This window comes from Rhincodon typus, chromosome 6 (genome assembly GCF_021869965.1).
Source record: "Rhincodon typus isolate 14 chromosome 6, sRhiTyp1.1, whole genome shotgun sequence".
NCBI classification, from domain to species: Eukaryota; Metazoa; Chordata; class Chondrichthyes; order Orectolobiformes; family Rhincodontidae; genus Rhincodon; species Rhincodon typus.
This window is the reverse complement of record NC_063337.1, coordinates 27,705,692-27,732,278: the sequence shown is the minus strand read 5'-3', so window position 1 is coordinate 27,732,278 and position 26,587 is coordinate 27,705,692. Positions and strand designations below refer to the sequence as shown.

General features: G+C 39.2%; 1 protein-coding gene across 1 annotated transcript in view; it reads left to right on the top strand.

The window, feature by feature from the left end:
- Positions 1–26,587, top strand: part of nbeaa (neurobeachin a) — an 831,637-nt gene that overhangs the window by 656,285 nt on the left and 148,765 nt on the right. The window contains exons 41-44 of the mRNA XM_048597909.1: positions 5,431–5,548; positions 5,675–5,777; positions 10,746–10,861; positions 12,836–12,948. Coding sequence (XP_048453866.1) covers positions 5,431–5,548; positions 5,675–5,777; positions 10,746–10,861; positions 12,836–12,948 — 450 coding nt within the window. The remainder of the gene's footprint in view (positions 1–5,430; positions 5,549–5,674; positions 5,778–10,745; positions 10,862–12,835; positions 12,949–26,587) is intronic.

Here is a 26,587-nt window from a genome sequence, read left to right as displayed (position 1 = left end):
CTATTCTCTCCCTAGTTACCCTTTTGTCCTTAATATATTTGTACAATCCCTTTGGATTCTCCTTAACTCTATTTGCCAAAGCTATCTTCGGTCCCTTTTTGCCCTTCAGAGGGATGAAATCGTCTTAATCAATGAATTAATACCTTGAAACATTCACCAGCTGCTCAAAGCTGAAGAAAAGGTATAATAGGCAAACCTCCAACCCCCTCTGCAACAAATTCCCACCTGCACAAAATTTCAATTTAACACTCATACTCACAAATCACTCTGTTGTGAACTTACTCCCAAACTCTTGTTGCAATTGTGAAACCTATCTGCTTTTTTAGCAGACTGGTGACTCACTGCACTTTTAAATTGGGTTTCTTCTTCAATCATTAACATCTATGTAGGCAACTTAGGGAAAAGATTCAGATGGGGGCATAGTGGCTTAGTGGTTAGCACTGCTGCCTCACAGCACCAGGAACCCGGGTTTGATTCCACCCTCGGGCAACTGTCTGTGAAGAGTTTGCACATTCTTCCTGTGTCTGCGTGGGTTTCCTCTGGGTACTCGGGTTTCCTCCCACAGTCCAAAGATCTGCATGCTAAATTGCCCATAGTGTTCAGGAATGTGTAGAATAGGTGGATTATAGGGGATGGGTCTGGGTGGGATGCTCTGAAGGCCGGTGTGGATTTGTGGAGCCGAAGGGCCTGTTTCCACACTGTAGGGCTTCTATAATCTATGAGAGCTTTGAGTTAAATAATTGGTTGCTTTGAATTGCATTAAATTCTCCATGTGGGGGCCAGCATTCATTCTCATGTAATAACTCCAGAATCACCTCAGTTATTCAAGTAATATTTGCCTTAACAATAAGATGTTTATATAGTGGAGAGTTGGCCAGGGCTCCCACTCCATTTGTTTCATTGGAAGTGCGAATGTAGAAGTTGGCTAGTATTGGGCTTAGTTGCGGTGTTCCTGATAACCTGCCAATAACTTTTGCCTGAATTCACATATAATGAGTGGGCTATTTGGATTAGACACTAGAAGATAACTGAAGAAATCCAAACTCAGCAGGAACTAGTTACCACTGAAGACGATAATTAACTAAGAATTTTTCACATAGAAGGTGAATGGTCCTTATGAATGGGGCTTTGTTCTTATCTGTAACCAGATGTAATTATGAGGAGCATGTAAGCATATTAAAGAAGGGAAAAAAAACTGCACTTAAATAGCGGTTTGTGTATCATCAGTATGTCTCACAAATTAATTACTTCTACACTGAATGTTGCAATGTAGGTAAATATGGCAGTTAATTTACACACAGCAATGTCCTACAAACAACAATGAGATAAGTGTCCAGATACACATGTTTTTAGTAATGTGGATTTAATATCAATTCAAATTTTACAATTTTTACCTAATTATAAAGACAATTTGACAAATAAAAATAGTAATATATGTAGATAATCCAACAGAAGTCATCGGAAAAGGAATGGTTTTCACCAAAGGTAATACATAAAAATATTTATTTTAGTTACATATATACTACATTTCAAAACATACTGAAATTTGCCAATGTAGGACCTCAAAATCTGAATTAAAAATAAAACAATTTATCATAAGTTACTTTTAAGCTTTAGAAGTTCTTGATAAGATTTGTAGTTCGGGTTGTGGATGAGGCTGTAGACTTGCTCACCAAGCCGATGTGTTTGGTTGCAGATGTTTCATCGTCCTGCTAGGTAACATTGTCAGTGCGCCTCCGATGAAGCGTTGGTGTTCTGTTCCACTTGTTATTTATATGCCTCGGTTTGCTGGGGTGGTTAGCATCACTTGTGGTTCTGTTTTTTCAGTGGTTTGAGTATTGAGTCCAATTCAGTGTGTTTGTTGATGGAGTTCCGGTTGGAATGCCAGGCCTCCAAGAATTCCCTGACATGTCTCTGTTTGGTTTGTGCTATTGTGGATGTGTTCTTCCAGTCGAACCCATGTCCTTCTTTGTTCATGTGTGTTGAGACCAGTGAGAATTGGTCGTGTCTCTTGGTGGCTAGTTGGTGTTCATATCCTTATTGTCAGTTTTCTTCCTGTTTGGCCTATGTAATGTTTTTCACAGCCTTTGCATGGTATTTTGTATATTACGTTAGTTTTATTGGTTGTAGGTATGGGATCCTTTACGTTTGTCTGTAGCTGTCACAGGGTGTTTGTTGGTTTGTGGGCTACTCTGATACCTAGGGGTCTGAATAGTGTTGTGGTCATCTCTGATATGCCTCTGATGTACAGTAGGGTGACTAGTGTGTCTGGTCATGTTGTGTCTTCTTGTTGTGGTCTGTTGCGGAGGTAATGGCGGATTAACAGACCACAACAAGAAGACAAAACACACAACCACTGAAAACAGAACCGCAAGTGATGCCAACTACCCCAGCAAACCAAGGCATATAAATAACAAGAGGGACACAACACCAAAGCTTCACCTGAGGTGCACTGAGGATGTTACCTAGCAGGGTGACGAAATGTCTGCAATCAAACACGCTGGCTCGGTGAGCAAGTCTACAACCTTACTTTTAAGCTACCTGGAATTATTACAACAATTAATATTGTTTTAAAGCTACACACCTGACCCCATGTTACACTCTGTGTTTGGAAACCTTTACTGTCTTCAAAAGACTAATTTACTTTCTATTTTGTTACATTTGCTGTGATGGATTTCTTCCCATTGCTAATTCTCAGTATCAAGTAGAATTGATTGTATTTATTTAATTGTAAAGTGTTTCTTAATTCAGTCTGTAATATCAAAATTGCAACTCAGCTAAATATTTTGGTGCAAAACTAATATTGCATGTCTTCAAGGTTATTATGTATGCAAACCATGTAAATTTTCTCTCATGAAGTAAATAGTGATAATGTATGTTCAGAACTGACTGTAATATTGTTGTCATAGGGCAGATTCTAATGACTTCAATTTTTTAAGTAACTTTAGATGCAGCAAATATCTATATGTAAGGGAATGGAAATGAGATTAATTTTTTAAGGCTAGGCTAAAGGTTGACGTGTGAAAAATTGAGTTAGTTTGCAAAAAAGAAATTTGTTTCTTCGAGTAAAAATTGAGGTCAGGAGGCCACAGCTTGCCTTGCTCTTGGATGAGTGAAATGAATCAAACAATATGGCTACAGGAACGTGTGCAGTTGTATAATTTAATGATGAGGTTACATTCATTATCTTGAAGATGAATGTAATATGGCTGATTTTGCCTTTTATAATGACAATGATTTTTATATTACTTATGCACTGCCTTTAAGTGATTTCTGAACTGATAGCTGCGTTTTTTAAATAGGCCAAGAAAGAATAGTGTTGGCCTTATTGCTGCTTGTCGTTTTTTGATTTACATTACCACCATGTGTTTTTTGGTTATATTAAACAGCATGAAACTCATCTGCTAGGAGTATCTTTTAATTACTGTGTGCAAATTTCATCTGTAATTGAAACAAAAAGCTTTTCAGCCATCTTCCCAAACCATCTTGACAAGCTGAAACCTGAATGTTATTTTCTGGTGCTGCGATTAGATTGGGGCTGAAGTCTCCAGCTGGCAGGCCTGTCTATGACTGGAGGCGGCCTGTCCCCAGTGCTTGTCATTTCCTGACATGCCTGACAGGACAAGGAGAGCCGTCCCAGACAGATTCATTAGATGGCATTTTCCACAGCTGGGCTAAAATGAGGGCTGCACTTCATCACAGCAACGATGAACTAACTCTGTAAGGCCCTTGTTGGTTTTAACCAAAGCCATGTTGTTTTAACAATTTTTGTTTTGCAATATTTTAAAATCTTTTGACATGTTTTCCTTAAGTTTCCCTGAAGCTCACACCTCATGCATTATGCTGACATTGATTCTAAATCCAAGCTGCTGCTGTGGTTGAGACCATTGTGATGGGATATCGAGCATTTTATTCATTCATGAGATGGCGGAGCTTACCTTTCACCTTATTGTTGGCTGCCATTTCTTTAGTTCATGGTCTCTATGACAACTGTTTAAATTGGGATGAGTAACTGTCATCTGGAGTATTACTTAGAGAAAAGTGTTAGTGAGCATAAAGTCCCATAGATAGAGCATTTCAACATAATCCAATTTTAATTGAGCTCAAGAGACTTTGATGTGCTGCATAAGGTCAGGAAAGAGCTATTCCAGGGAGAAATTAAACCAGCCTAGCTAGGCTTCAGTACTACTGACTGTCACCATTTTAAATGAGCATTAGCATCAGCCTTAACCTTCCCCTGTGGAACATCTCACTTCACTTCCAACATTTCTCTGCCTTCTACCATATGCGAAGGTTGAGGGACTTTCATTTTTTTTAACACCTCCTTGATTAAGTTTGAAAAGCATGAAGCTGACCTGAGATGCACAGAAAGCTGTCAACTGGGCCCTTCTTTGTAAATCAGGGTGGGAAAATAGAGAATGGAAAAGGATTATTTTCACTTGTCAGTTAAAGCCCACTTTGGTTTTTTTTTCACTCAAAAGGCAGGCTTGTCTTTAACCTGTACCAATGTAACAATTAAGAGTTACATTAAAAGCAAAGGTAGTTTGTTTTATTTTTAAAATGGTATAACATTTAGAACAGAAAAGCAACACCAATCTGTGTTTAAATAGGAAAATGTGTCTTGATAATTCTAATGGACCTTCTGTGAAATGAAAAGGCTCCTTTCATCTCTTTCTATACATCAGCAAATCCTCTGTGGTATTCTTAATACAAATTTTCTTGAGAGCACAAAAGGAGTGAACATTCTACCGCATTCCCTTATTAACCCTTTGAGAATAGTGGTTTCATTTCTGAATCATTTCTCCAGACATCATCGTAAACAAAACATTCAACCAAGTATTCTGTATATTTATGTTCTGTTTCTCACTGTGATGTGTGAACATAGCAAAGCAGTTTTTTAAAATTTTTGAACAGAAAAATTTTATCTTAGAAATCTCATATTAAAAATCTTAGAAAAATAAAGCTTTGACAGTAAGGAAGTTTTGTAATTTGAAAATAAAGTAATTCACAGATGTCTGAGATTTATTCACAAATGGTGACTTAAGAGAGAATGTGTTTATAATAATGTTACGCTATGTATATATATTTAAGATGTGTTCCAAAACTAACAGAACAACTAAGTGCACATCCCTGTCGCTTAACATATACCAGCAATCACAAATATGTTGATTTGATTTCTTTAAAAAAAATCAAAATTCTTGTTGTACTTTCCAAGGTTTCTTTTAAACTAAAATATTTTCATAAATTCATTAAAGATAATGGGAAAGTCAAAGTGCCTAACTGAAGTTGTTGCAGATCTGATTTTTTTTTCTTACACAAATGTAAATTTAAACTAAGAAATATTTTAACATATGTTACAATCAATGTTTAGATGGTTAAAAGTATTGTTTTATTTTTATTAAATGAAATGAATATATTTTCAAATTTTAGGTTCTTGCTTACACTGAAGGTTTACATGGAAAATGGATGTTCAGCGAGATACGGGCAGTCTTTTCAAGACACTATCTCCTCCAGAGCACAGCTTTGGAAGTTTTCATGGCCAACAGAAGTATGTGCAATTACAAATTAGTTTTCTCTAGTAAAGTAATGTAAATGCAGTCCTGTATTGCTTGAAATAATTCTTTGTTGCAACTTGCCTTTATTGAATTATTATTTTTCTTATTTTTTTCTGCAGCTTCAGTTATGTTCAATTTTCCAGACCAAGCTACAGTGAAGAAAGTTGTATACAGTTTACCTCGTGTTGGAGTTGGCACTAGTTATGGATTACCACAGGCCAGGTATTCAATATGAATGTTTTTACGTGAAATTTCTCCTAATTGTTCATCTCAGATCCAGTATTCCTAAATTAATTTGTTTTATTCAGAAAGCCTACTGTAATGATATAGTACATACCAAATCACTTGCCTATTTTTTACCAAAAAACATTTGTAAAATATTGAATATATTGGACTAAGATAATTTATTGAAGTGACAAGAATCTGAATGGTCAGGTCCATTCTTATTGACAGAGCAGATGTGTTCCACTCTGCGTTTGGCCTTACCACCATAAAGGAGATCCCATTGTGATCAGTGAATGCAATAGACTAGGTTGAAAGAATTACAAGTAAATTGCTGCTTCATCTGGAAGGTGTGTTTGGAGCCTCAGACTGTGGGGAGGGAGGAGTTGATAGGGCAAGTGTTACACCTCTTGCAATCCGATGGGAAAGTGCCATGGTGGGGCTGAGGAAGTGCTCGGAGTGATGGAGGAGCAGGTCAGAGTGTAACAGAGAGAATAGCCCGTGTAGAATGCTGACAGTAGAGGGGAGGGAAAGATGTGTCTGGTGGTGGAATGGCAGAGGATGATCCTTGGGATATGGAAATTGGTGGGTTGGAAAGTGAGGACAAGGTTATTCTTGGAAGGACGGGAAGAGATGAGGACAGAAGTGTGAGAAATAGATTGGACGCAGCTGAGGGCCTGGTCAACCACAGTGTTTGGGGGTCGAAGGGAGTCCTCAGCTGAGGTAAAATGAGCATTGGTCAGAGGTATTGTGGAAAGTGGTATCATTCAACCAGATGCAACTGACATGGAGAAACTGGGAGGATGGAATAGAATGTATGAGGCAGGGTGTGAGGGCATGTTGTCAAAAATGGCAATGCAAAATTGCTTTCTTCTGATAGTATAAATGGTTCCATAAAGGATGATAATGTGGCTCACTGCACAATGTGGACCAGTATTTATGAGAGTCAGCCAAAGATGTCATCAATGGAACAGCCCAATTACAGCGGGGAAACTGCAATAATTTAATAATAAAATTGAAGATATATAGCCAGAATTTAAGCTTTTAAATTGTTCTTTTAGTAAGTAATGTTTTTCATTTCTTTTTAAATTGTTACTTTTGCTAAGTGTAAGCTGGAGCTGTAGGGGTACTTGATAAATATATATTTATTATTGCTGTGTAGCTTACAAAATCTTTAGCTAGAAGTAAAAGTGTAGGTAAGCATACCGATCAATGGTTTACCAGCAAGAATTAACATGTTAACCTTGTTGACCTTTGCCTATTCATCATCATTGTGGTATCACTCTGAATAATGAAAAAGTGCAATTGCAGATCACACCTTGGGAAAGTTTGATAAATGAGAACTGCTGCAGGTTGTTTAACAGTAGTGACTGTGCACTGTAGCGTACCGAGTGGCAACATGTTTACTTTGCATAATAAATTGTTCCATTTTTATGAATTGTATAAAGTAGTATTCTTAAACATGGAAAAGAAGAGCTAAGATAAACCAATCTGCATTCATTCTGATACTTATTATCCACGGTGATGTTTGACATATCATTTTTTCTGACTATCACCAACTAAGGATGATTAGGACTATCATACATAAGGCCTCGATATTGTATAATTTATCCAAATGACTTGGGTGAAGGAACTGAAGAGATGGTTGCTAAATTTGCAAATGACAAAGATTGGTAGGAAAGTAAGTTGTGAAGAGGACGTGACATTCCAAAGGATATGGATAGATGAAGTGAGTGGGAAAAGTTTGGTGAATGGAGTATGTTCTGGGAAAATGTGAAATTGTCCATTGGTGGGAAAAATAAACAAGATACCTATTGTTTAAGTGGTGAGAGATTTCAGATCTCTGAGATGTGGAAGGACCTGGGTATCCGAATGTGTGAATTATAAATGGTTAGTACGCAGGTTCAGCAGGCCATTAAGAAATCTAATATGATGTTTATTATTTATTGAGAGGAATTAAATGCAATGTAATGAGGTTTTGTTGCTTCAGTTATTCAGGGCATTGGCGAGACCACACCCGGAATGCTGTGTATTGTATTGTCTCCTTATCTGAAGAAGCATATTAACATGTTGAAAGCAGTTCGGAGAAGGTTTACAAGAATAATACCTAGAATGGACATGTTGTTTTGTGAGGAAAGGTTGGACAGGTTAGGTCTGTATTATCTAGAGTTTAGAAGAATAAGAATCAAGTTCTTTGATAACCATTTATGATCCAGAAGGATCTTGACATGGTTCATGTGAAAAGGATGATTTCTCTGGCAGGAGAATCAAGAACAAGGGGATGCTGATCAAAATAAGAAAACATATTTAAGACAGAGTTGAGGAGAATTTTTTTCTCGCAGATGATTATAAGACTTTGAAACTCACTTCCTCTGAATCCTTTTAAAACACATGTAGAAGAGCAAGAAGGTGAAAGGTTATCATGGGTAGGCAGGAATGTGAAGTAATCAGATCTGCCATGATCTTATTTATTGGCAGATCAGGCTCAAGCTGCTGAATGGCGTGCATCTGCTCCTAATTCATATGTTTGAATGGCAAAATAGGCATTCTGATCTTTCTTTTACTGTGCTTATCCTTCATATTCTTAATACTGTTACAACTCAATGGGACTTAAAATCAGATTTTCCCTTTACCAGCTGTCTGTTGGCAATTGCTTATTACTTTGCTAATTCATTATAAATCTCTAGCATGAAACAAATAAATTGCTGATGTAAATAAACCATGAAATAATGGTCTGCTGTGGTACAATGTCCTTAACACTGGTCCGTGAGGACTGGGTTCAAATCTCATCTGCACCAGGATGTGTAAATGATCTCTGATCAGTTATGCAGTTAGTGATATTCAATATGATAGTTGAGACAGTTGTTAGTTGTCATTCTTTTCAATGTCACCAGTTTTATTTTGAATTTGAAGTTCATGTAGAGGTTTCTAAGCTATGCTGAAATGGAATTCTTCAAGATATGTATTATTAACAGTATACTTCCATGCCAGTACATTTTTTTGATATTTTGTCAACAATAAACATCTTAGTAGCTGTGTCAGGTAAAATAAAATGCAGTATGAGATATTTTCTAATCACCTGCTCAGAGTTGTTATTACACACCTCCTGGATCAGAGATACGGACGGTCCCACTGCATCACAAGAGCCGTAAGAGATGCGGTATGAAGTTATATTTCCTTATCAGGATTACCTGAATGCATTCACAGGGCCATAAACCCAGAATGCTATTGTTATTGATAATTGTAGAAGCTTGCAATTTTTATTTCACCTTATCTAAGTTAATGATAATTCACCCATCTAAAAATTTACGATGAGCTTACACTGAACTTAAAGTAAACATTTCAATGGTTTCCTTGCAAAAATTGCATCAGAATTTTAAGATTAATATATATTTAATATATATTACTTTATGCAAAAACTAAATAACTGCAATCATTTTCCACAAATTTTCACCATTTCAGTACATCATGTCAGTTTTCACTTTGATCCAATTTCCATGAAATTCTATCAGGATGTACTGACTGTTGATGAACTTTCAATGAGTTCTTTTGTTTAGTCACTCATTCACTAGACTGTGCAATGCAACATCAGATGATTGTTTGCTGTTTGGTTAACAAGATCCAGGAATTTGATAAATTCTAAATTAATGTTTCTGGTTTGGTGTCAGAAGTGCCTGCAGATCTTTACATGCTGCTGGTAAAATATAGTGACGAAACTGACTAATGGATTTTGTTTATGGTAATCGTGAAATGGCAGGGGTCCTGGCACACTATGATAGTTGACAAAGCTGGTGTTTTTTTCAAAACTGGTTTCTAAAGTATCAACGCAGAGCAAACCGGTTAGAATTATCACATCTAATTTACTTTCTAGATTCAAAGCAATTACCCTGGAACCAAGTGTTAGCAACTTTATCTTTTGTAATGTTATTTCATTTTGCAAATTGAGTTATTTTACAGTTCTTGATAACTCTCCCAACAAATTGGTTTTCACTGTCATTTTCAAGAAATAATTCACAGTAATGTTCATGAGAATGGGTACCCCAAACAAGACATCAGCTTCAATATTGCAGAAAAATGTCTTACAAATGCATGATGTTGAAAATACTCCTTGAAAATTAATCGTACATTTTTAACACATTTTTCCATACAGAATTATTTTATGCTGATATAAAATATAACTATGGTATCTGGATGAGACCACCATTTGGGCAGACATATCTACACCAAATGGACTGCAGCAGTTCAAGAGGACAGCCCACCTCTGCTTTCTCTAGGGAAATTAGAGACGGGCAATAAATGCTGGTCAAGCCAGTGACACCCACAACTCATGAATGAACATTTAAAAAGATAGCATATATTTTCAATAGCCTATTTAATGTTAGTTTTCAAAACTAATAAGTTTATTCTTACTGAAAAATTCCCTGATTAGTTAGCAAAGATCCTCTTTTAGGCTTATAAATTAGTACAACAAATGGATTAACTAACTACCAAAGTGTTTCATAATTATTTTTCACCCAGTACAGCGACACCCTTTTATTATCTCATCTTCCATGACAAATTCAGATGTTTGACTATATTCAGTTTTTAAATTTTTCATTACAAGGGTTAGTTTTATAATGAAAGTTATATAACAAAGAGAACACAGATATTCTTGTTTTAAAGGAATGTGGAAGAGCACTCACATGCAAAAGTGTATGCCAAAGTATAAATTGATTGTTATTGTTCAATATTGCTCTCATTCTGTTATTGAAGACATTGGAAGTTCTACTGCTATGACAGGAGGACAAAAATAGGCAGCTTATTTAGTGGGTGGTGGAAGATAAGTGCTTTTCTGTTCAAATCATATGGTAGTTTCTGAAATGACCAAAAGAGGCAAATATTTTCTAATCTTGCTTACTCAAACTGTGCATGAAATCAAATGTGTTACAAATGATTAACAATTCTTCCTCTTATTTTTGGAATTAACAGGAGAATATCGCTGGCTAGTCCTCGTCAGCTTTTTAAATCCTCCAACATGACACAACGTTGGCAACGGCGGGAAATTTCAAACTTTGAATACTTGATGTTCCTTAATACTGTAGCAGGTACATTGATTTTATATCAAGGCGCGCTTGAAAGTTTGCATTTAGCCAGTGGTATCCAGCTGCAAGCAATGATGGAGACTGAAACTATCCTATTAAATTTTATCAGGAGACGCATAACCTGCCACTGTGACTGTAGATTCATTTATTGTTACTGGGGTTATTCTATGGTCTCACTCTGCCATTTCCTTTGTTGACAGCTTTGTCTGAAACTGAAGCTTTATTAGACTCTACAAACCATTTTCCAAGTGTGTCTGGAAATAATAACGAGAAAATGTAATTTTACTGCTTTGTCACTCAAGACAACAGCAACTAGACAGTAGAACAAGAATGGCACAGCATTCTGTTCAGTAAAACATCTTGAATTGTGGCAGATTAATAGAAAACTACATAAATATACATGAAAATAGGAGATTTTGCATTTGTATCAGAAGGTAAAACAAAGGGAGAGTACTTTACATGTTTCCATACAACAAATGCATTTTCCACTGTTTTATTTTCTGACGTGTGTGTGGTTGAAGTTTGCTCTGAGTAATTATGTATATATTTAGTTGCAGCATGTGTTGAGCTTATTACTGCCATCTAATTAGATGTAACTTGAACTGCTTACATGGAGAAAAATCATAAAAAAATTCTTTCCTAATGAACTGGAGATGACAAAATGTCTGTTACATGTTAGAAAGCAGACAAGCGAAGGAATAACAACCATAAACAGGCTATAGTCATGTACATTACAAAAATTAGTTTTCAGTAATTTCAAATTCTTTTTTTATTTAAGCCTTCTGATCAAGTGGTCTTGTGCTTTGTTTCAGAATTAAAGTGGAAGGAAAAAGTGTATATCAAAATCTGAGAAAATTAACAAGTTTAATTATAGGTATAGAAGTGATCAAGAACTTAATAATTTTACAAGGGAAGCCTTTCTGACAATTTGAAATTGTTTTTGGAGTTTGTTTATTCCCATGAAGTTTCTATGTCATTTTAGGAATGGTGAGAGAAAGCAGTTATTAAAACTCATTAAAATGACCTAAGTCAGTCCTTGAACAAGAAGAATCAGAATCATGAGATCAAAGACAACAATCTCTACTGCAATTTTTGTCATGCACATTATAAACACGTTAAAAAGTTCTAATAGTAATTTGAATATACTATATAAAGATATTTATGTCAGGGAAATTATTGTAAAAATTGCTGCAGCTTGGATTTCTTCCATTTTGATATTTGCCCATATGACATTTTCACTGCCCATAAAGTCACAACTGAGTTATGGATTTCAGATTTGAAACAAAATCCACCTGTGACTGAAGATACCTGGAAAAAAATTACAATTGAAACTTTGATTAAGCTTATAATTATGCAGAAAATTATTCTATGTCCCATATCCTATGCAGCATCAATAGATATCTTAAAGATGAAATAAATATTGTCCATTGCCATTAAGTTTACAAAAGCTGAGTAATGTGAGAAAGCTTTGTGCCATTGAGGGTTCCTGGTTTCTCATGTTTCAGCTGAGCACAGAAAAGTGCAGATTGTATGCCATTTATGCACAGAAGATGTTTAGCAGAACAAGCAGAGCTCCGTGTTTTATAGCTATTCTTCATTCAGAGGAATTTATAGCAGACTGTTTAAGGAAATGCTTTGACTAAGAGGAAAAGATGGCCAAGTTCAGGAAGTTGTAATTGAAATATGAACATTAGTAGCTGGTGCTTTCCCCCCCAATGTAGGCTAAGAGTTGATGAGTTCAAAAGATTGTAGTAATAGTATTGATCCCTGATATTTCCAGTGCTGTTTCTGCCTTGCTTAGAATTCACTGTTTCAGTGTCTTTGAAACATATTTTATACACCAGAAAATACTTGATATTGGTGATAGCACAATCGTATATTTAAAAGTTTTTTTAAAAAAGTCTTGAAATTTACAAATTAATTCTATTTGTAAGAAGTTACAAACAGTTTTTCACCATATTATCTCTTTTTCGCTAGGTCGCACTTACAATGATTTAAACCAGTACCCTGTGTTTCCTTGGGTTATTACAAACTATGAGTCTGAAGAGCTGGATCTGACCCTACCAGGCAACTTCAGGGACCTATCAAAGGTATCTTTCAAAAGTGCCTATTCCAAAATTAACTTGTTTTAGCACTAGAGATATTCCAAATTCCTGTTGCAGTTTACACAGACATAGGGATTTCATTAAGTCAATACAAAAGTCACAAAGCTTTTGTGCATGGTTTTCATGATTAGTTACAGCATACCTATAGCAATCATACCTGATATTGAATTCAAGCAGGAGAATAACCAATTCATTTTTAAGAGGATGAGTTAACTTTTTTTTCTAGGCATGTTAATCTTACTATTGCTATTATGTACGTGTACATATTTTACATTGTTGTTTGTGCAAGATCTGTGGTGGATATAATTTGCACCAATGCAACAGCCAAGTTAAGAAGAACATTTGCTGAGTAAAATGAAGATATAGTCTTGAAATTTCAAAGTAATAAATTGAATATTTGTGTGTAGAAATAATAATTGGGCAGAATTTTCCATTCTCTTAAAAAGTCAGAGAAGGTGACTTGAAGAGAAAATAGGTGGTCTGGTTGGCATTGGAGAGACATCCTTCATCCACCTCATTTGTTAAGATCTGATGGGAAGATCCATGGTCAATCTTGCTGGCCTACCACCAGTTAAGATCCTTAAGAGATCAGGAATACACCCCTTAAGGGCCTTAATTGATCAATCGTCCTGCTTGCCACCAATTAAGGTCCTTAAACGTTAATGAATAACATTTTAAAGATCTCACCCCACCACAGGTCCAATTATCTGCCTTCCCAGGAGGCAAGAGAAATTCCTGTATTGCTGAATGGAAAAAAAAAGGTGCTGGCAAGCCTGGGAGGTTGAGGGAGGGGTTACTATTTGTCAAAATCTAGGGGCTTTCTCTTCACAATCCCACCCTGTAATCTCCCCACGCATCTCTACTTTTTGTTGGTCCCAGCCTCCTGTTCAGCCAGCATGGATCTCATGCTGCTGCCAAACTCTGATTGGCTGGCAACTTCAGATGGGACAGGACATCTCAGCCATTGCATCTTATTAATAAGAAATGAATGATTTTATTGTCGCATGTATTTTACAGTGAGAAAAACAGTAAAATACAGTGAAAAGCTTTTTCATTATTGCCATGATCCATTTGAGATATAGCTTAAGGAGAGCCCCTCAGTCCTGAGCCAACTCATCATCAACGATGTCTTCACTGCCAGCCCTCCTCTACCACCTCACTGCCGTCTATACTGGATCCAACCTATGTTGAAGTTGCCACTCTTCAGGCACCATCTTTTGAGGCTGTACTGATTCTCCTCTGCCACCACTGCCAGTGCCGGACCCAACCAACAACAAAGTCGCCGATCCTCAGGAACCATCTTTCACCGCTGAGCCTGCCTCCTCTGATGTAGCAGCTTTCAATTCCAATGCCATTCCTGTGCTCGCTGTGAAAAAGTAAGTTGGGGCTCACTCAAGTGAGCCACCACAAGGTCCGCACTGGGCCCACTCGAGCCCATGCTGGGCATTCCTTGCCACCACTAATGCTGTCCGAGCTCGGGACAAGAGGTAAGTAAGAAGAAAGAAAAGGAAAGAAAGAAAAGAAAAGTGGTCAGAGCAGATGAGCTTCGGCTCAGGAGCCATAATCTGCCACCATCTTGATGAAGTATCAAGATCTTGAAACCATTTTGAAGCCCACAGATCAGCACTCGTGCCCGATAAGCACTTGCTGGTGGGGTGTTTGGGGAGGTGGTACACCTAACTTTAAACACAGCTGATCTCACACTTTGCCTACAAAATGCAGAATCCCAGTGATTGTGCTTTTGTGAAATATGCTTTCTGCCACTGATTTGGTAGCTGATTGATTTTCACACCAAGGAAAAATCATTTAAAATCATAGAGTCATACAGCATTGAAAAAGACCCTTTGGTCCCACTCATTCATGCTGACCAGACATCCAATCTGACCTAGTCCCATTTTCCAGCATTTGGCCCATATCCTTCTAAACCCTTCCTATTCATATACCCATGTCTTTTAAATGTTGCAATTGTGCCCACTTCCTCTGGCAGCTTGTTCCACACACCATCCTCTGCGTGAAAAAAGTTACCTCTCAAGTCCTTTTTAAACATTTTCCCTCTCACCTTAAACCTATGTCCTCTAATTTTGGACTCCTTCCAGCCTAGAAAAAGATTTTAGCTATGCACACTATCCATGTCCCTCATGATTTGTAAGGTCAGCCCTCAACCTCCAACGATGTAGGGAAAAAAGTCCCAGCCTATCCGACTTTTCTCAAACCTTCCATACCAGGCAACATCCTAGCAAAGCTCCTGTGAACCCTCTCTAGCTTATTCTCATGATCAAGATTTCTGCATGTAGTCAGCACTTTTCATTGGCTGCAGGAATCAGCAGGAAGCTTCATATTATGAGATGGTCCAATGCTTAATCTAACCTGCACCTCATGAAGGGAAGGTAAGCTATTGCTGTGGAAGTAATAAGGTGATTCAGAATGGTGCTGTGCAACACAGATGAACAGGAGAGCCTGTAAGGGATGAGAGTGTGAACTAAGGTTTAAAATAACACAGTCAAGTTCTTGGCAGAGGGGTTGAGAATAAGACATATTCTATGTTCATGTGAGTGTAGCAGGAAATCTAGACTCAAGGGAGAGAAGGATGTTGGAGCAGAAAGCCAAAGAGATGGATTGCAGGGATCAGTGCAAGGAGTTGAACCACAAGGACCAGGCTGCAGCTTTGCAAGAAATTTAGTTTAAGAACCTGACATGAATGATAACGATCTTTGAATGCATTCTCAAGTTCCATATCCCACCAACTGCACCACTGATCTCAACCCCTGTTCAATTCACAACTTCCTCATCATTAACCTACCAACAATGTCGGTCAATTAAATCTTATACCTAACATTCATGTGCTTCACCTCTTCATTCACTTCTCACATCTATCAGACAATGTAAGCTGTTCAAGCACGATAGTGAAATAACCAAACTATTTGCACAAAACTCACTCGTGCATCCCTATTTCTTACAGAAAGAGGTTCCTTCAACTGCACCTTCTAAACTCATTGCCTCTCCCGCCTAGAAAGGCAAGGGCAGTAAGTGCGTGGGAACATCTCCACCTCCAAGTTTCCCTCCAAGCCCAACGCCATCTTGACTTGAAATATATTGCCAGTATTCATGGTCACTGAGATAAAATCCTCAAATCCCTTCTTAACCAAACTGTAGGGTACCTGAAACACCATGGTTTGCAGCCAATCAAGAAGATGGCTCACCATCACCTTTTCAAAAAAAACAGAAAATGAATGTGATATACTGAAATGATGAAACTCTGTGGAAAATGATTGCAGCTATTTAGTCTGCTGCAATAAAGGCCATTGAATCCCATCCAGTCTGCCGCTTCTGTTCCACCCTGTGAATGTGGATGAAGTCCACGATTGCCAACTCCCCAGGTTCCTCTCCTGTCTGGGGTTGAGCAGACTGCTTATCTCCGACGTCTTCCAAGTGCCAGCAACCTTGGACTTTACTTCCTTGGCCAGCTGCAGAGCTATCGCAGTGAAGTGCTGACCAGACTGGGAACCCACACTGTCTAAACCTAACATTCTCACTGAGGTGTCAGTATTTGAGTTGGTGGGCAGTGCAGGAGGCAGCCTTCCTGATTCGTCCCCTGAGGCCTCAGTACTCTAGTTCTCGGAGGTCACTGAGGTGGCTTTTGGGGAAGTAAGGCACAAGGGAGAGAAGGTGTTACACCCAGTGGTTAAAAGTGATGTACAATGAATGACACTGATAGGTGAATGTGAGATTTGGAGTGGAATGAAGAGTCGTAATTACTTAATTTGTGGGACCTGGATGTCTTGACATTCCCGCATGAGTAATTACAGTCCTGTGAGGATCAGGATTTTCTTCTCTTAGGGTGAGGAGCCTAATTTCCAGCACCCCTCCACCTATATGACTGTCTCTGGCTTATAAGTCTCAGCATGGCTGTAATTCCTGGTCTAGGAGGTTGGAGGGGGTGAGCAAGTGAGGGAAGATATCACAGATAACAGCGAGAGTAGCAGAGCACGAGAAGCTGGTGGGAGGTGAGTGTTATAGCAGACACAGTGGATGTGAGGTCACAGAGAGAGGAGTATGGCACTTACTAAGATACAGTGGAGTAGGCCATTGTGACCTCATGAACTGCTAGCCCTTCCTCTTAATCATGGAGCTGCACTCATTCTGGAAAGCCGAGAGTATTCCATCATACTCCTGAGTTGTGCCTGGTAAATGGTTTGGATGATTGGTCGTTACAGAATTCCCAGCCTCTGACCTGCTCTTATGGCCATAGTATTTTTGTGGTTAATGTAGTTCATTTTCTGGTCAATGGTAACCTCTAGGATGTTGTTAGACATCATTCAGGCCATACTGATGATGCGTGACACTGGGATGGAGGTGGCATCCTGAAAGCAGCATAAATGGCTTCCTGAAAGCAGCATAAATGGCTTCCACTTCTGACCGTAGTACTGAGTATCTCTCAGAAACGGATAAACTCCCATTGACTATCAACCCCCAGGAGCATATCAATCATCCCCAATTGGATGGTGGTTAAACTCCCTAGCTACTAATTAGACAGATTATCAAAATTTACTTGGGTGTCATTAGTCAATTTGAAGCAGGATTTAGATTTGGAAATGCCTCCAGCATCAGGGTCCTGAATCCAAAACTAAAATTCAGCCTACGATTGCAAGGTGACCAAGGATGGGAAATAAATATTGCAGGGCACATAATATTTCAAAAAGGACAAGCAAAGTAGTAAAGAAGAGCAATAATCCTGTTAATATGGGATGGCATAATGGCAGTAGTCACCCTAAGACCTCAACACAGGCATCAGGTCTTGATAGTTGCCCAGCCAATCCACCTTTCTAGTTAGATTTCGCAAATCCTCCATTTCACTTTTGAACTACATTATATCTTTTTCTGAGGCTCAAGTTTGACTTCACAACGAGACTAATGTTTTCTAACTAAATTGCAGATGCAAAGCAACACCTGATCCGTACTGCTTGATTTCCAATCCAATGTACTTCAAAGCCCTAGAAGCCTGACTTCCAATTTTGAATTCTGTTTTAAGCTCCTTTGATTTCAAAATGATTTCAAATTCACTGCTCCTGCCCCACGAAATATCATCTTTGTTCATCATAAAGCTGATCAAAGCTGTCCCCAATAGTATCAGTAAATCATGATGGGGTATGCTTTCAACTGGTGACTGCACAATTTTAACAAGATGAACCTTAGTGAGAAGGTCATTTAGGCCATAAATGCATTTATCTAACTTCCCAGAATTATCAATGTGTCGCCCCTGCTTTTGGAGGGCGAAGAAACAGTTTCCTTTTGAGCTGATCTCTCTGCAGAAATTCAGCTTTCATATAAATTGATCAACATTGCCAAGTATTATGGCTAAGAAAGCCAAAACAAAATGCAAAATTGCTTTTCCAGCCACAGTTGAATCTACTATAAAATATTAGTAATCTATTTTTTCTTCAAAACCTTGTGCCACTAGCCTAGCTCTAGCCCCAAGAGGTGACACCTTTTCCGCGCTTGGTGATAGACCAGCCTGTTCCCATCTGGCACCTCTGTGTACACTGCATATTCTCTTTAGCTTTGTATGTCCTGCTTTTATTAATTCATCTTCTAATTTGTTCATAGCTGCAAAGACTTCTTGATAGCGTGGGCTTCTGCTCCTGCTGGCATTCTTGATGTGTATTATATTCTTTGATCTTGTTAAGCTATGCATGCTAATCTGGTGTCTATTCCTTTTTGGACTGTTTGATCTCCCCCTCCTATTCATAGAATTCCTTCCAACAGTTTGTGTTCTCTTTCGGGGGATATTTTCATTCCCAGAGCCACTATCACAGCTTAGACTGCATTCTTTCTCCTTCCAGTTTTGTAATTCACATTTGGAATCAATGGACCTAACTTCTTGCCCTCATCCTGTAATTCAACCAGCTGTTATATTTTCCAGTGGCCTTCCCTGCTCAGCTTACAATAGTCACACTTCTCTATGACTAAGTACTTCTGGTGAACATTTGACTTTAGTGCTGTGGTAGTTGTCCTTTGGGACCAAGGCCTCACTTTGATCATCAGAGCTGATCTGCCCTTCGTCAGGCAAACTGTCAATTGTGGCAGTCTGATCCCTATAGTTGTTCAACATATGGTTATGAGAGTACCTGGTTCCTTGTTACTTTGTGCAAATCCTTTAAAATTTGCAAGCCACGCTAAGCAACCTTGAAGTGTGTAAATAAAAGGTCGAGTTCCCAAGCTGTTTAATTATTGTTTATCTGCCTTAACCAATAACCTTTCCCAGACCTCTTCACTCTTTAAACCCATTTCTTTTATAATAAGCCATGTCTCCTTGATTGAAACTGGCTTTCCATGGATTTAAAGTATGATTTAAAACTCATTTAACACTTCTTTCTGAGACTTAATTTTGATGAAAGCTTTTCTGCCTGCATGCAGTGCATTCAAATGCTCAATAAAGGTAGGACTAATTGTAGTCCCTTCTGATCCCATTACTTTAGGATTTCTTCCAAAAAATTTGGACTCTATCTTCCAATCATCTGCAGCAAATTCTTAGCTGAGACAGCCCATGGATAGAGATTAATTTCTTTCCATATACACCCAATTCTTTACCCAATTATCTTTTAAATAACATATAACTATCACCTGTTCCTTAGTTCCATTTGGTCTCCAGATGTCTGCCAGACCATGCTTTATGATAACATGGCTGACCAGCATCTCACCCATCCTGAATATCTGCCGTAGGCATGTCGGTATGATTAGCTAGTTGATTATCAATCTGTTTAACTATGTCATGTACTTGACCTTTGAGTGAGCCTTGAAGTTTAAGCTTCTGGCTCAGAGGCAGGGACACTTTCTACTAGGCCACAAGATCTCCACATTTTTGATTTACTGTTGTGAATGAGGCAGGCCTAAATGGTAATCTCATAGTAAAACTTCCTCAGGAAAAGAAGTGATCATAATGCAATTTAATCCTATGGTAGATTTTAGACAGTATATTTAAGTTTAAATCAAGAATCTTAAATTTCAGAAAAGCCTGTTCGGGGAAAGCTCGCTGAGGTTGATTTGATAAATAACCTAAAAGGCATGATGATAAATAATCATGAGGAAGCTATTAAAGAAATCATTCAAAATTTTTAACAGAAAAAAGTTTCACTGAAAAGCTTAAATTCAGCAAGGGAAAAATCCTACTACAGCTTCTGAAACAAGTTAAAGATGACATTACATTGAAAGAAGAGACATAGAATGCAATGAAGAATAGTATTAAGATAGGGAGTTTTATAAACAAGCAAAGGGTGACCACAAATTGATTTTAAAAAAAAGGCAAAATAGAACGTTAAAAATGGTAAAGTGTATTATAAATGAGCCATGAATGTAAAAATGAATTATAAAACTTCTACAAATATATAAAAAGGAGAGCAGTCAAAGTACACACTTAGTCCCGCTGTGGCAAAAATGGAATGAAGACATGAGACCAATGTTGAATAAATAAATATTTTCTGTTTTTATAGTAAAAGGCACAAACTATGTATCAGATACCCAGAAGGAAAAGATTGGTCAGAGGGATGGAAGGTGGTGCATGGTGGATGGGAAGTAAGAGATCCATGGTCACATAGAGTCATACAGCTCGGAAACAGTCCAACTTGTCCATGCCAACCACAGATCCCAATCTGATCTTGTCCCATTTCCCAGCATTTGGTCTATATCCCTCTAAACCCTTCCTATTCATGTACCCATCTGGATGCCTTTTAAATGTTGTAATTGTATCCATCTTCACCACTTCCTCTGGCAGCCCATTCCATATACTCACCACCTTCTGCATGAACAAGTTGGGTCCTTTTTAAATTTTTTCCCTTTCCTTTTAAATCCTATATTGTCTAGTTTTGGACTCCCCCCACCCTCAGAAAAAGACCTTGGCTATTCACCCAATCCATACCCCTCATGATTTTATAAACCTCTATTAGGTCAACCCTCAGCCTCACATTTGCCTTCATCCCTGAAGGCGCAGAATGTGGATGTGATGGGAGTCGAGAAGGGACATAAGGCAAGAGCCTACTGTGGCTTTCAAGGCTCATGGCTTATGGGCCTGGACACAGCCTGATCTGCATTGTGGAAAATCATGTTTTAAGAGTTCAGAAAATGCACATTTTCTGTCCCCTACAAATTCTGTGTTGCTCCCCTTTGTTGTGTGTCACTTTGGCCTGCAAGACAAAGAGTAGTGAGGGTGAAGAGAGAACCTAGTTGTTCAGACTGAGTCCTGAGTTGCCGAGTGCTGGATAAGTGTTTCAGTGTGGTGCATTGAGGAGCCTGAGATATTCATGTGATGGTTGGGAGATGTCATATGAAGTTGCATTCACTGAACTTGAATGCATGAGGTTATTGAGACTTCTTGTGGTACTGTGGTAGGGCATTGGATTAGACTGTGGGAGCTGACCTCCTTGGCCATCTATTTCCACTCCCATCCAAGGTGGCACTTGAAGGCCACATGGCTTCCAAACAACATCAAAAGCTTGACTACCTTCACCACTAATGCATTCAGCACCAAAAACTTCACCCTACAACTCCCTGTGTCTTGGCTTTCATTTTATCATAATTTATATTGCGATAATATTTCTCAGTACAGCATCCCTTAAGAGGGAAAGCCTACTTTTAAGGAAAGCAGACTGCCGGTATGACATGGTTTGCAAAGAAAGTTACTGGTCTCGCTTTCTAAGTGCTGAGGTCGCCTCAGTGTTAAGAAGACAAGAGTGCAGGACTCGCTTTATCACACATTATAGTATACAACTACCACATTCAGATTCATTATGCCAAATTTACATGCTGCTCACCTCGACCTGAATTAATGCAAGACCAGTGCAAATCAGGATAACTACACCTGAAGATCAGGATAATTCATTTTCCAGCTCAAGATGTCATATAAAAAGCGGCCATGTGAACAAAATATGCAACATAACTTTGAAAAGGCAACTTAGGAAGTAACTTAAAAACAAGAATTGAACTGGGTGGGAATATGGAGCTGAATAAACAGTATAGCTGCAAACCGCACTGGCTGAGACGACCATGAAGGCCCCGCCTTCTCAACCTCACCCCACACCTGAGGCATGGTGACCACCATCAGTTGTCTCTGTCTAATGAGAAAGCAGTCCTATGTTCCTCTGGGAGTATGGCAACTTTTCTTTACCTTTATATCTTTACAGTTGTGGTTTCAATTTTACATTGCCACCTTAACCTTACTTAGTGAAACACACATATACACAAAGTACAGTGTAAGAACTATTTAGTTTGCGATGGCTTCTGACTGTCAGTCAATAAATGCAGAACAGTTGACAATTTATGGCATGTAATCCAGAGAACTCTACCATGTGTATGATTCCAATCATTAATTTTATCTTTCCATATTCTTTAAAATGTGCAGTCATCTTGCAAATGTTTTCACCTCTAATGAATAATGTACACAGTGGTGAGGTTGATCACTACCACCTGCCATGACTGATGTACTGATATCCTCTGAGAAGAATGCCTTAAAGTGCCAAATAGGACATGCCACCTCACATTCACCTCATGCTGTTTTTTTTTGAAATCAAAATAATAAGTAAACTGCTATCCTGCTTATCACATTGCTAATATTTGACTTTGTTTTTGCCTGGTATTTCAAATGTATCTGACGTATATCTGCTTCCCACAATATATATTTAAAATTAATTTAGAAATTGAAACAGTATTCTTTTCACATAAATTTAAGCATGCAAGTGACTATTAGTTTGAATTGATAGCCACACTTTTCACGCTGTGCATTATTATGATTCCCAGTCTGAAGCAGAATCTACCAGCCAGCTAAAAGTAATTACGTGAGGAAATGGAAGCAGTGAATTCAGCACTGGTGGCTGAATTTTCAGGAGCAAATGGATATGAAAGCTTCAACTTGACCTAATATAAAAAAAAGGTCCTATTCTTATGCCATATAATTGTAAGTTTGACAATTAATTTTCTGGGATAAAGGGAAAAAGAAACAGCAGCCAAGCATTTATGACATACAAATTCACTGCAGTCTAGGCTAACCCTTCTGGTATTGCAATGATGTTGTGGTTTTATATTAAAGGAAACTGTCAAGTGAACGCCAAATGTGCACTAAATTATCAGGGATGAACAAAATGCATCATCTGTGAGGGCAAACTACTTCCTGTTTTCAGCCTCATTAACATTTTCTTGGTGAAACATATGGACAAAATCTTACCAGAAATTGGTTGAATGCGAACTTTTGCGAGGTTCACGGCCCATTTCTCTCCACAAGCCTTAGCAAGTTTTTTTGTACAATATTAGGAAACTTGCCTCATGCCTATGCACCATAGGCCTATGGTGCCCCAATCGTCATATTCTCCCAGTCGCCACAAACTGAGGTACTGGCCACTGCTATGACATCCCAGAATTCCTGGCACTTGCATCATGTTCAGGGCTAGCTCTGCACCCAGTCAAGTGCTGGCAATTTATAGCTGCCCAAACCAGTTGATTTTATTTACCCCACTAAATCAGAGAGTGGGTAATTGGCACTCCACTTTGCCAACAGGTCCTGAAGGTTCTGCTGAATTTGGGGGAGGGGTGGAGGTGGAGGGGAGGGTGGGGAGAGCATGCAATCACTGCCCATGGAATGTGTCCTGAGCTGCTGGTGACTGGTGGAGGTCTGGAGGAGCAAGCATCAAGCTACAATCTCCAATTATGTCAAGTATCGTGACGTCTGGTTTCTGTCCAGCAGGTGGGAGAAGAAGAAACTGCATATCAATAAGTCAAGATGACAGAATAGTGAGGATATTAACACATGTTAATGCATCCAAATAGGCCACTTGCCACTCATTAGTGAGAATCTCATCTCGCCACTCAACATGTGATTATGAAAACTTTTTGCCCTCGAACTTCCTTACTGTCACTTGTGCAATTCTCCCAAACTTCTCACCAATATTCACTCAGTTTAGTGCCTGAGAATCCACCCTATGTGTCAGTTCTGGCTCATTGATTGTGCTCTCACATCAGAAACTATGGGCTTACGTCCCATTCCAGAGATCTGAACACCAAATCCAGGCTGACATGCTAAAGCAGGACTAAAGGAGTTAAGGTGAATTAGTTAAGTAATTAAACCAAGGTCCCATCTATTGTTTCGTCTGGATGTAAAAGACCCCTGGGCGTTTTTTGAAGAAGAGCAGGGATCTGCTCCTTGGTGTCTTGGCCAATATTTGAACAAACAGGTACTGAAATTCTTTTCTCTTCATCATTCCATAAAAAGTGGTATTTGCTACAGTGGGAGCAGCTTCAATAAATAACATTCAATAATCCACAACAATAGGTTTCTACTGTTTAACTTCCACAGGTTTAAAATCTCAGGACAGCTTTGCTAGGTTGTAGATTTTCCCTACAAAACAGGTATTGAGGGAAAAGTGTCGATGAGACCAGCCTTCAATTTTCTCGTTGCTATTTTCCCATTATCCATGTGTGATGTTACAATAAATTTCTTAACAAATAGTACTGAGAAATTCTGTCAAAATTAGCAAATTGAATTCCAACTAATATGTAATTTTTTAATTCATTTGTGGGACATGGGTGTCGCTGGCTGGGCCAACATTTATTGCCCATGCTGGGTTGTGCCATGCTGTGCCCAGTGGTGGTGAACTGCTGTATCAAACTGTTCTGATCCATGTGTTCTGGGGAGCAAATTCCTGGATTTTGACCCAGCATTACTGAAGGAATGGTAATATACTTACAAGTCAGAATGGTGAGTCACTTGGAGGGGAACTTGCAAGTGGTAGTGTTCCCATGTATCTGTTGCCCTTGACCTTCTAGATGGTAGTCGTTATGGGTTTGGAAGGGAAAACTAAATAACAGTGTACTTCTTAAATGGGGAAAAACTGCAGAATGTGGCAGCACAATGGGACTTGAGTGACAGGGACTTAACAGACAGGTACAACAAGTAATCAGGAAGGCTAATGGAATGTTAGCCCTTATTTCAAGGGGGTTAGAGAATAAGAGTTATGAAGTCTCACTACAACCGTACAAGGTGCTGGCAAGACCATTTCTGGAATCCTGTGAACAGTTTGGTCCCCTTATCTAAGGAAAGGTATTATTTCATTGGAGACAGTTCAAAAAAGGTTCACTCGGATGATCCCTGGAATAGAGGGATTGTCTTGTGAGCAAGGTTAAACAGGTTGGGATCTACTCATTGGAGGTTAGAAAAATGAGAGGTGATCTCATTGAAGCATATAGGATTCTTAAAGGGTAAAACAGAGTAAATGCTAAGAGCATGGGAGAGTCTACGACCAGAGGGCATAGGTTCTGAATAAAGGGACATTAATTTAGTACTGACATGAGGAAGAATTTCTTCTCAGGGAGTTGAAATTCTTTGGAACTCTTTGCAACAGAGTTGTGAAGGCAGAGTCCTTGTGCGTATTTAAGGCTAAGATAGGTTCTTAATCAGTGGGGGAATCAAGGCTTATGGGGAAAACACAAGAAAGGGGATGTGAAGAATGCTAAATCAGCCGTGAACATATTAAGTGGCAGAACAGGCTTCAGGGGCCAAACAGCCTATTCTTGTTCCTATTTCTTAAGATCTTATGGTCTTATGGAAGGTACTGTCTAAGGATCTTAAGTGAATTTCTGCAATGCATCTTGTAAATGGTACAGAGATAGTAGGAACTGCAGATGCTGCAGAATCCGAGACAACAAGGTGCAGGGCTGGAAGAACACAGCAGGCCAAGCAGCATCACAGGAGCAGAGAGGCTGACGTTTCGGGCCTAGACCCTTCATCAGAAAAGGGGGAGGGGAAGGGGGTTCTGAAATAAATAGGGAGAGAGTGGGAGGCAGATAGAAGAGGGATAGAGGAGAGGATAGGTGGAGAGGAAACAAACAGGTCGAAGAGGCGGGGATGGAGCCAGGAAAGGTGAGTGTAGGTAGGGAGTTAGGAAGGGGATAGGTCAGTCCAGGGAGGACGGACAGGTCAAGGGGGCGGGATGAGGTTGGTCGGTAGGAGATGGAGGTGCGGCTTGAGGTGGGAGGAGGGGATAGGTGGGAGGAAGAACAGGTTAGGGAGGCAGGGACGAGCTGGACTGGTTTTGGGATGCGGTAGGGGGAGGGGAGATTTTGAAACTTGTGAAATCCACATTGATACCATTGGGCTGCAGGGTTCCCAAGCGGAATATGAGTTGCTGTTCCTGCAACCTTCGGGTGGCATCGTTGTGGCACTGCAGGAGGCCCAGGATGGACATGTCGTCTGAGGAATGGGAGGGGGAGTTGAAATGGTTCGCGACTGGGAGGTGCAGTTGTTTGTTGCGAACCGAGCGTAAGTGTTCTGCAAAGCGGTCCCCGAGTCTCCGCTTGGTTTCCCCGATGTAGAGGAAGCCACACCGGGTACAGCGGATGCAGTATACCACATTGGCAGATGTGCAGGTGAACATCTGCTTGATGTGGAAAGTCTTCTTGGGGCCTGGGATGGGGGTGAGGGAGGAGGTATGGGGGCAGGTGTAGCACTTCCTGCGGTTGCAGGGAAAAGTGCCGGGTGTGGTGGAGCTGGAGGGGAGTGTGGAGCGGACAAGGGAGTCACGGAGAGAGTTGTCCCTCCGGAAAGCAGATAAAGGTGGGGAGGGAAAGATGTCTTTGGTGGTGGGGT